Below are 12,012 nucleotides of genomic sequence, written 5' to 3'. Positions count from 1 at the left end.
TGAGACAGTGGGGCTGATCTATTGGGAGCTCACCAAGGCCAGCTGGACTGGGACTCAAATTTTGTGTCTAAGAATGGAAAAGTCCCTAATAGGATGGCCCGTGCAGTTGTTTGAATAGATGTGATGTTCCTACCAGTTGCCTTCTAAACTGTGTGTTTACCTGTTTCTTCTTTTATCTGTCTACCAAGTAAAACTCTGTACAGTATACCACAAATACTGATAAAGACTTTCAAAATATAAACGGTGGAGAATAAATACCTATTGATAGAACCTGTTAGTTCATGGAGCATTGCAGATAAGGTAACAAGAACATGCAATAACCTTAAGAAAATAGTTAATGCCTGATTCATAGCTATTTCTATTTGAGTATTCATGAACCAGAGATGGCTGAGGCTATGTACAAAATATCTTGAACACTAACCACAATCCGGAAATAAGATAAGCACAAAGATTCACATATGACCATAGTCACACATACTTGGTTTTACTCCTGGACCCTAGAGGTCATAAGATCCTGATATAGATTTTTAGGTGTTACTTCCTTCTGCCCTCTAGCAGGATGTGCTCTGCTATATAGGGGGTGGAAAGCTAACAGAGTAAGAACCAAACTGATACAGATTTCCTCAGTCAGCAGAGAATCTGGGGTGTGACTTCTCAGGAATGCCGTTGTCTTTGACTCAAATATTTTCTTGTAAGTAACTCCTCATTTACGTTCCTCTATAGATGCTTTAACATTATGTTATTGGGAAATTTATTTATTGCTATAACTGATGCCCTACCTGAGATAATTGGACATTTATTCATACCTAACCAGGAGAAGCAAAGCCACATAGACTTTAGACATACTTTACGGTCATTAATATAGAAGGAAAATACATTCTGGATTAGTGGGTTTCAAAGGGCAGTCATTTTAGCATAGAGAGGTATAGAGCTATGTCCAGAGACATTTTGTCTTGTATTAATTTATATAATGTAAAAAGTGGTTGTGGGACATTACCCATGTGTAAGGGTTAGAAACCATGGCTTTTTCCAAATATTACATGAAAAGGGTATATTCAACTCAAAAATAAAAATTGTAAACCAGGGGACACTGAGATGAAATGACAGCAGTAGGTTTTATGGGTCAATTTAGTACTATATTAGGAAGGAGGGCAGTAAATATTCTGGGTCTGGGGTCTTGACTGTGAGTTCTTTGTCTTGAATGATTGTAACCAATTTGCTACTTCTGGAAAAAAATGTAGGCAAGCCTAGTAGTTGTGGGTATTACAGAACTTTGACAATTAGGTTCAAGTAAAATAGTGATGCAAAACCTCACACTAATGCTAACTTGTTTTTATATTCTTAATAATATCTCAACAAAAATGAATTAGTAACACATATGAACTTGATTTTATGAAGTAGAAAAGAAATAATGAGTCTTTCTTCTTGGACTATGAAAATTCTTCAGTTGAAATATGTACGGAGTGTACATATACATATTTTAATATATGTATATCACTCCTAAAATAAATTTAGGAAAGTATGTATATTTTTGAAAATGTGCAGCATATAAATTTTAATAATATTTTTATTTTGTATATAAAATTGATTGTTGTCTGTATTTTACACCACTTTTTGTTATATTTTGATATTTTAAGTATTTGGGTGTAGATGTTTCTCTTAGATTCCCCCTACCAATTTTCTAAGTTCGTGTTGGGCATTACCATTAATATTAACAAAGTTTCTATTGAAATATAGTCATAAGAATCATGTTTTATAACATAATTTGTTTCAGACTTGTGTCCATAATAGTAAATAGACTTTTAGTGATAAATGCATGGTGTTTCACCCTGTTGTAAACTATTGACGCATTACAGTTCTGTGGTTCTTCAAGTAAAGGACACATTTAAAGGAAACCGATAAAATCAACACTGATCATTGCAAAAACATTTAAAGGTATCTGTTATATAGAGAAGAGAAATCAGATAAATCAAATTTTTGGAGCCAGTGACCTGTCATCAAGGACAATGTGTTGGCCATTATAAGTAATAACCAAAACCCTTGGCGACACTGAGCGTCAAAGGAGGTGCAAAGTCCTCATTGTGTTTTTGTGTGGCCTTTTAAAATTGCTAATAATGGGATTATTACAAAATTACAAAGCTACAAATACAGTTTATTTATTTTTATGTTTTCATTATAACTATGTTGCTAAGCCTATTCACAGACTTATTGTAAACATCAAATTGAGAAGAAAATGTCTAAAACATTTTACAAAGAAATAAATACGTGACATTTTGGAGCTGAGTTTGCAATTCTAGGCAGTGGCATCATGTTTTTGAGAACATTCTTTTCATCCTCACTATCACTAGAAAGGCAAGTATTCTATTTTTCGCAAATAATGAAGATAAAGCAAACATGTGCATGTTGTTTTCGTCAGATGAGGGTCAAATATTCTAATATTAGACACTAAAATACAAGTTACAAATTCTTGAGTGTCTTATTCAAAACCAAGAAAAATCTGCAGAACATTAAACAACCATAAGAATAGGATTAGGTCATCCTAACTTGATTCATGTTCAGCTCCACATGTAAGGAAAAAACAGAAAACATGTCTTGAAATTATGCTAAAAATTCAGTATCTTTGACACATTTGATAATATAAATCTTTGCGAATATATTTGCATAACTAAACTTGCACTGTGGAAAATGTTCATTACCCAGCATATCTAAAGCCATGTAGGGTGTAAAAATGTTACTCCGGTAAGACTACCATTGGCAGGGTGATTGTTGACAACCTAAGAGAAAGAGACCTCACAGTGGCTTCTCTTCTTCTTTAGCTAGGGCACTGCTCCTGGTGTCCTACCTGCTTTTGTGGGAGAATGTGACCTGTGCACCCACCTGTGTCAAGAGGGATGGGGATACCCAGAAGTCCTTAAGGAGACTGTTCACATTGGCCACCTTTATTTCTCAGAACACCGGTAGACAAGCTGCAAATTTGTTCACTAAATTTGTAAGTACCCCTGTAACTAATGACTTCCTTTTAAAATGGGCCTTCATGCTACTGGTTGGGATATAGTATAGCCTAACGTAGGAAGATCATGATGGAAATTTCAAGCAATGAGCCATCATAGGGAGAAGAAATTAGCAGCTACTATACCCTTTAGCAGGAGAAAAGGATATTCTCAAAAATGTCAGTTACATCATCAAATGAAATAATTTTGATACTTTTCTCTATTTTTGAACTTTAATTTACTCTTGTGACATAGGACCATAAAATGTATGTCTAAGAGAAAGGTGCGATTTTTATTCCTTCATTCTGTGCAGTGGTTTTCAACCTTCCTAATGTTTCAAACCTTTATACAGTTCCTCATGTGGTAGTGACCCCAAACCATAAAATTATTTTGCTGCTGATTCACAACTATAATTTTCCTACTATTATGAATTATAATGTTAATATTTGGTATGTAGGATATCTGACATGTGACCGCTGAAGGGGCCATGGTCCACAGGTTAGAAACCACTGATTTAGTGTTTTGGCCTCTGGTGCCTTTACTTTGGAAATCAGTGTGGCGGTTTCTCAGGAAATTTGGGATCAACCTACCCCTGGACCCAGCAATACCACTCTTGGGAATATACCCAAGAGATGCCCTATCATATGACCAAAGCATTTGTTCAACTATGTTCATAGCAGCATTATTTGTAATAGCCAGAACCTGGAAGCAACCTAGATGTCCTTCAATGGAAGAATGGATGAAGAAAGTGTGGAATATATACACATTAGAGTACTACTCTGCGGTAAAAAACAATGACTTCTCAAATTTTACTTTGGGTTTTATAGATAACTAATAACAAGCAATAGAGATATAGACACAAGTTCTCAGAAGTTTTCAATTTATTTTTCTTTATAAATCTGCAAATGCAGTTAATCCATTTTAAACAATTCAAATTCATGTACTTGCAACAAGGAGTTCTGGTATAGAGAAGAAAGTATATCGTGCCTTCATGATGAAAATACATTGCAAACTGCATATTATATTATGCTACCTGTTTTATAGAAATCAATAAGCACTTCCATACATACATCAATGGATATGTGAGAACGTCACTCAAGTTTGCATAACACACACACAGACACACGCCCCCAGCATTCATATTGTGCACTATTGTTTCTGCCATTCTCATTTCTTGATGGGTTGCCTTGAATATGTGACGTCATCTTGAATGTCCCTTCAAACTATTAAAACAATAACAACAATAGTTTTACAGAATGACCTTAAAAATAAATCTATTGTAGCAAATTAATGAATAAGTATTGATAATTGCAGATATTATTTTTCTATCTTAATTAGCTCTTAACTTATTATTTCTTGTATTATTCCAAGAGATTTTATGACTTGGTACCATCAGCAAAATAGTACTCTGAATTAACAATGACATTGGTAAATGAAACTGTATAGATGCAGAAGTAGTAACAGTAAGAGCTATAATATTAAGATGTCTAAGAAACTGAGTTAGAAACTAGAAACTATATACACTTAATTACTACGGCACTTGTCCAAAATGCCAGATAAAGTTGATACCCACTTAGCAGTGTGTAGTTTTTTTTTTTTTTTTTTTTTTTTTGGTTTTTCGAGACAGGGTTTCTCTGTGGTTTTGGAGCCTGTCCTGGAACTAGCTCTTGTAGACCAGGCTGGTCTCGAAATCACAGAGATCCGCCTGCCTCTGCCTCCCAAGTGCTGGGATTAAAGGCGTGCGCCACCACCGCCCGGCAACAGTGTGTAGTTTTGCTAATTTTGTTGTTGCAATGAAGAACTTTTAAGAAGTCTAAGAATACTCTGTTCAGATCAGTGCCCCATTTTTTTATTGGGTTCATTAGCATTTTAAAGTTTAGTTTCTTGAGTTCTTTATATATTTTGGTGATCAGACCTTTGTCTGTTGCAGGGTTGGTGAAGATCTTCTCCCAGTCAGTGGGTTGCCTTTTTGTCTTAGTGACAGTGTCCTTTGCTTTACAGAAGCTACTCAGTTTCAGGAGGTCCCATTTATTCAATGTTGCCCTTAATGTCTGTGCTGCTGGGGATAAACGTAGGAAGTGATCTCCTGTACCCATATGTTGTAGAGTACTTCCAACTTTTTCTTCTATCAGGTTCAGTGTGTTCAGACTAATATTGAGGTCTTTAATCCATTTGGACTTGAGTTTTGTGCATGGTGATAGATATGGATCTATTTTCATTCTTCTACACGTTGACAACCAGTTCTGCCAGCACCATTTGTTGAAGATGCTCTCTTTTTTCCATTGAATACTTTTAGCTCCTTTATCAAAAATTAGGTGTTCATAAGTTTGTGGGTTAAAATCAGGGTCTTCTACTCGGTTCCATTGATCGACTTCTCTGTTTTTATGCCAATACCAAGCTGTTTTCAATACTGAGGCTCTGTAATAGAGTTTGAGGTCAGGGATGGTAATGCCTCCAGACGATCCTTTATTATATAAGATTGTTTTGGCTATCCTGGGTTTTTTGTTTCTCCATATAAAGTTGATTATTGTCCTCTCAAGATCTGTGAAGAATTTTGATGGGATTTTAATGGGGATTGCATTGAATCTATAAATTGCCCTTGGTAGAATTGCCATTTTTACTATGTTGATCCTCCCTATCCAAGAGCAAGGGAGATCCTTCCATTTTCTGGTATCCTCCTCAATTTCTTTCTTCATTGACTTAAAGTTCTTGTCAAATAGATCCTTTACTTCCTTGGTTAGGGTTACCCCAAGATATTTTATGCTGTTTGTGGCTATCGTGAAGGGTGATGCTTCTCTGATTTCCATCTCTGCTTCCTTATCCTTTGTGTATAGGAGGGCAACTGATTTTTTGGAATTGATCTTGTATCCTGCAACGCTACTAAAGGTGTTTATCAGCTGAAGGAGTTCTTTGCTGGAGTTTTTGGGGTCGCTTATGTACACTATCATATCGTCTGCAAATAATGAAAGTTTAACTTCTTCCTTTCCGATTTGAATCCCTTTGAATTCTCAACAGAAGAAATTCAAATGGCCAAAAGACACCTAAGGTCATGCTCAACCTCCTTAGCGATAAGGGAAATGCAAATTAAAACAACTTTGAGATACCATCTTACACCTGTCAGAATGGCTAAAATCAAAAACACCAATGATAGCCTTTGCTGGAGAGGTTGTGGAGAAAGAGGCACACTCATTCATTGCTGGTGGGAATGCAAACTTGTGCAACCACTTTGGAAATCAGTGTGGTGATTTCTCAGGAAATTAGGGATCAACCTACCCCAAGATCCAGTAATACCACTATTGGGAATATACCCAAGAGATGCCACATCAAATGACAAAAGTATCTGTTCAACTATGTTCATAGCAGCATTGTTTGTAATAGCCAAAACCTGGAAACAACCTAGATGCCCTTCAATGGAGGAATGGATGAAGAAAGTGTGGAATATATACATATTAGAGTACTACTCAGCAGTAAAAAACAATGACTTCTCGAATTTTGCGTGCAAATGGATGGAAATAGAAAACACTATCCTGAGTGAGGTATCCCAGACCCAAAAAGAGGAACATGGGATGTACTCACTCATAATCGGTTTCTAGCCATAAGTAAAAGACATTAAGCATATAATGTGCGATCCTATAGAAGTTAAATAAGAAAGTGAACCCAAAGAAAATCATATAGTCATCCGCATGGAGAGGGGGAAGTAGACAAGATTGCAGGGCAAAAAATGGGAACTTGCGGGTGAGGTGGCATGGGGCAAAGGGGAAATGGGATGAGAAATATGAGAAGGGGAGGATGGGAGGAGCTCGGGGGATTGGGATGGTTGGGATATAGGAAGGATGGATACGGGAGCAGCGAAGTATATATCCTATCTAAGGGAGCCATCTTAGGGTTGGCAAGAGACTTGACTCTAGAGGGGTTCGCAGGTGTCCAGGAATATGTCCCCAGCTGGTACCTTGGGCAACTAAGGAGAGGGAACCTGAAATGACCCTATCCTATACTGATGAATATCTTGCATATCACCTTAGAACCTTCATCTGGCGATGGATCAAGGTAGAGACAGAGTCTCAATTTGGAGCAACGGTCTGAGCTCTTAAGGTCCAAATGAGGAGCAGAAGGAGGGAGAACAAGAGCAAAAAATCAGGACCACGAGGGATGCACCCACCCACTGTGACAGTGGAACTGATTTATTAGGAGCCCACCAAGGCCAGCTGGTCTGGGACTGAATAAGCATGGGTTGATTCCGGACTCTCTGAGCATGGCGGTCAACGAAGACTGATGAGAAGCCAAGGACAATGGCACTAGGTTTCAATCCTAATACATGAACTGGCTTTGTGGGAGCTTAGCCTGTTTAGAAGCTCACCTTCCTGGACGTAGATAGAAGACCTTCGTCTTCCCGCAGGGCAGAGAATTTGGACTGCTCTTCAGTATCGAGAGGGAGGGGGAATGGTGTGGGGGGAGGAGAAGAGGAGTGGGGATAGGGGGAGGGGAGTGGGGGGAGGGGGCAATATTTGGGAGGAGGGGAGGGAAATGGGAAACGGGGAGCAGGTGGAAATTTTAATTAAAAAAGAATAAAAAATAAAAAAAAAAAAAAAAAATAAAAAAAAAAAAAAAAATAAAAAAAAAAAGAAGTCTAAGAATAACAAACAAGGGGGAGTGTTGGGATGTTTGAGGGTTATTTGGGTGGAAAAATGAAACTATTGATCAAGTTTTAAACTGTAGTCTTTCTCCTAATATATTAATTTCAACTTTCAGTAGCAGCTTGTTCTTATTTAGAATTTCATACATGAATGCTGCATCTGTGAGAGTATTATCCTTCTTTCTCCTCAGTAAATCTTTCAGTATCCTCCCATAACAAATTCATGATTTATTATTATTGCTGTAATGTATATATATACATACACATATCAAATATATCTATATTTGCATGTATGTAAATATATGTATGTATGTTCACATTTTCCTTTGCCTATATGTGCATTTATCAATGGCTAATTAGCTGGAATAGACAACTGATGTGGGTATTCATCACAGGAAGCACCTGATTTTCCCTCTCTCGGCAGCCATGGATCCCCTGTAGGTCTTCTTCTAAGGATTGAACTGTGTGGTATTTCTCCTGTACACGTTAACAAGTCGGCCAGTATTATTATTTTGTTGATCTTGTTCAGTCAGTCACATTGTTGAGCATTCTGGTTTCACTTTACCTCTCATACCTAAAGGAAGCATGTTTCCTGGGACTCTGTCTTTTACAAACTTTCTTCCCCCACTGCCCCTTTGAGAGTTTCTCTGAGTCTAGGTTTAAGGATGCATTAAAGATATATCAGTTGGGATTGGGAACCTCAAAGTCACTCATTCTCTGCATTTTAATCAGTTATGTATCTCTATAATGATCTTCATCAATTTCAATAAGAACCTTCTTTAGTGAGCGATGAGATTAATCATATCTGTGGGTATAAAGATATTAATTTAGAATACAGTTACAGAATATGTTGGATTAAGAACTGCCAGTAATAGGTTCTCGGACACCTCCATTTACAAATAGTTGGAGAGGTTTACATTACTAGGCATCAATTCTCTTCTGTTGAGCTTAAATTAAATATCTATCAAGTGCATCAGAAATTGGGTCATTGACTACTTCATATAATTTTCAATCTCTAATTTATTTAATATTTCATCCATTCCAGGACAAACAATATGCCCAAGGCAAGAGGTACAATGAGAGGATCCCTGACAACTGCCCCACTGATTTTCTTGATACCCCAGAAAACAAGAACCAAGTTCTAGAAAGCAAAGTAAGTGTTTATTCTTTTGTATTTCTTTATCAGATCAACTGAAGCAACATAGCATTTCTACATATAGTGGATGTGATCAAAGGCTCCTTATTTGCGATCATAGAGAACTAATGAAGTCATACTCTATGGTTAGTAAATTACAAGTGAAATATACTAAGCTGTGTTTTAGAGGATCTGTAATTTTACATGAAGAAGATCCTTTACCACCTTAAACTCCTGGATTTTTAGTCATTACGTGAAGGAACATTTCAATTAACATTAACATCCTTGGTTGAATATTCATTAATGTAATCATATACAATGCAAATGCAGTTTTATTTCTCATGGTTACTGATAGAGCCAAATTTGACAGCACAGTACATACCGACATGTTTATTTCTGACTGTTAAGTTCTTTCACTAAGTGTTAATTCCTAAATGATTGTTCTACCTTTATTTTGTAACTAAAAACCAGCTGAGAATAAAAGTCTAATGAACACTGTACGTTATTTCTGGAGATAAAATTATCCTTTAAGTATGATGGCAAGTCTACATATCGTTATCAGCTCCAATTTATAATGGTTATCATCTCTCATATATGATTCCCCGCCATAACACATCTCGGGATTGAGCTGAACATTATCATATATCCCTACACATCTATACGATACAGTTCATTCTTCATGTTTTGCTTAGTGGCAAATATAGGTGTACAATTCTCATTTAAATAATTATGCTATAAATAAAGAACAAAAATTAACAGTGGAAGTTTGAGCAAGAGAAATTATTTATTGAGAGTACTTATTTTGCTAGACACTTCATAGAGCACTCCACTGACAGTTTTGAATTTAATTTTCCACAAAATTTCATAGTAATGTCAACGTTATTTTTCACATATACCAATTGTATGCTATATAAAATAATACGAATAGCTACAGAAATGTTTTAGTTTTTTAGAGCAAAGCTGCCTTATCCAATCCTATTTTAATTTATTTTATTATAATGTAATTGTTAAATTATGGTTACTTAGCCAGAAGTTCTACTGAAATTGTTATGCAAGCTACTGTATTCCTGGACCGACCCTCTGCATCATCTTGTGGAAGAAATGTCTGCCATGCCAGGAGACCCTAATGCTATCCTCTCCGAAGCCAGAGCAATTCAGGGAAGGGTTGGACAACTCATTTTGGGAGTTAAAACAATACTTCGTGAGGTGAGCAACCTGCTGACTAGCTTTCTTCATGCTTAAATGAGGAGTTCTTTGTAATGACTAATGTATTTTTAAATGTTTTACTTTGCACAAAAATTGAAAAGCAATGTAATTCATACAGACTATTACAGAAAATCGTAACCAGGCAAAATGAAGAGTTGTGAAGTCCAGTTCCAATGGATACATCTACAAAATATTCCCACATCTAAGGTTCAAGGAACATTGAAGAAGATGGGGAGGAATGATTTATGAACCATAGAATCAGGAAGTTTGCATAAAAACGTCTCTCCTAGGAATCTCATAAACATCATCCACAGAGTCTCAGCAAATGGTCATCACTTAAAATATACATAGGAGTAACATCTCACAGAATAATTAGGCTTTATATTTAGGAATACATAGGTAAATACAAATATGTAAATGTAAAAATTAATAAAAGGTCATGAATTTTAAAAATAGCAAGAAAAATATATGGGAGGAAGAAGAGGAAGAGAGAAGTAATGTAATTATATTATCTCAAAAGAAAGTAAAATATTGAAAAATATGACGTTTATAAGATTCCTAGAAGAAACATTTTTATGCATGCATATCTGTTATAGCCTTTTTATCAAAAAGGATACTAGCAACACGTGCACATCTCTCAAAAATACTTCACTCAGAGTCCCTTATCCAGGGGTATCAGAAGAAGGCAGAATTTTCTCACTCCGTAGTATCTTTCCTGGGTATAAAGACAGATACATAACTACCTCAATAGTTCTAACACAATAATCCTCTGAATATTTGCCTCTTGAACTATCCAAGCAATCCTCATTCGTTCTAGGCTTTATTGTACACACAGTATTTGGACAACTGGTTTGGTTAAAAACAGAAGGGAAATTGGTTTAATGTCAAATTCCTTAAAGTAGAAAAAAAGCAAGATTGAGTCTATGGTAAGGACACACAAAGTTTGTTCAATCATAAAAATGAAATCAGTTCCTCCATTACCCCTATGTCACTCATGTAAAAAATTAAGTAGCACCTTGCTGGTTGTCTATCAACTCTTGTAAAAAACATTTTACTAGCTTTTTTTTACATGTGCCAGAAAATGTATTCATTTGGGTTTGGTGAAATATATCCATCAAAATCTATATTTATTTTATGATTTTAACTTTACAAGTACTTCCATAAATCTATATTTAGAAAGAATAAACATCTAAAATACTCAAATACAATTAAAACTTGGCTGACTATATTTTTGGTGATCATGTTTAGATTGGAGAGAAAAATGATGAGAGCTACCTTGTCTGGTCTGGGCTGTCATCCTTGAAGTCAAGCAATGAAGATGTTCGCTGTTTTGCCTTTTATAACCTGATCCGCTGCCTTCTCAGAGATTCCCGCAGAGTAAACACTTTTCTTGAGGTCCTCAAGTACCAAATTATCCAAGACAAATGCTAACAGCAAATTTATACCATCTGTTTCTGAGATGCCCCAGATAAGAAAATACTACAAAGCTCCAGTTTTCTCCTCTTTTCTTTAAAAATAAAAACTATAAAAATTTCAAAATTCTTAGTCAATTGGTCCAAATTCCTTTTGTTGGTTTCGTGCAAAAACAAAATATTTGACAAATAACAGAAGTTAAGAACCTAACAAACACATTATACAACTTTCTTCGCGCTTCCAGAATCTTAATACATGGAAAATTGTTAGAATCAGCAAAGAAATGTTACTGTTTTATAGTATCTAAAATCCATCAAAAGGCATTGAATTTGGCAGTTACATTTAAAATGCCAAGTAGCCCCTATCAGATTTGTTTCCAGAATACGGACTGACAGAATAGGCAGCATGCACTCGCATTATCTGTAAATACTGTGAAAATTTGCAATAATTTGAAGTGTGTTAGACCGCAAGTGTGAAATGACTCTGAAACTCTCTCCAACTGTCTTCAACCACGTTCCTCTGAATTCTTGTCTCTGAAGCATCATCTTAGACAAATTCCAGATGTTCAATTCATGCTGAGTAGAACAAGTTTTTCCAAGGCTTATATCCATTTTTGTTCACATTAATGTTCTTTA

At 35.9% G+C, this 12,012-nt stretch overlaps 1 protein-coding gene across 1 annotated transcript; it reads left to right on the top strand.

Moving 5' to 3' along the window:
* The first annotated feature begins 660 nt into the window (after positions 1-660).
* LOC130886194 (prolactin-2B1-like) lies at positions 661-11,395 on the top strand. The gene is made up of 5 exons (XM_057788112.1): positions 661-691; positions 2,817-2,989; positions 8,669-8,776; positions 9,785-9,964; positions 11,213-11,395. Exons 1-5 carry the CDS (start codon positions 661-663, stop codon positions 11,393-11,395), a joined length of 675 nt encoding a protein of 224 aa, XP_057644095.1.
* Positions 11,396-12,012: the final 617 nt, after the last annotated feature.

This window comes from Chionomys nivalis, chromosome 13 (genome assembly GCF_950005125.1).
Source record: "Chionomys nivalis chromosome 13, mChiNiv1.1, whole genome shotgun sequence".
NCBI classification, from domain to species: domain Eukaryota; kingdom Metazoa; phylum Chordata; class Mammalia; order Rodentia; family Cricetidae; genus Chionomys; species Chionomys nivalis.
This window is presented reverse-complemented; position numbering and strand designations above follow the sequence as displayed.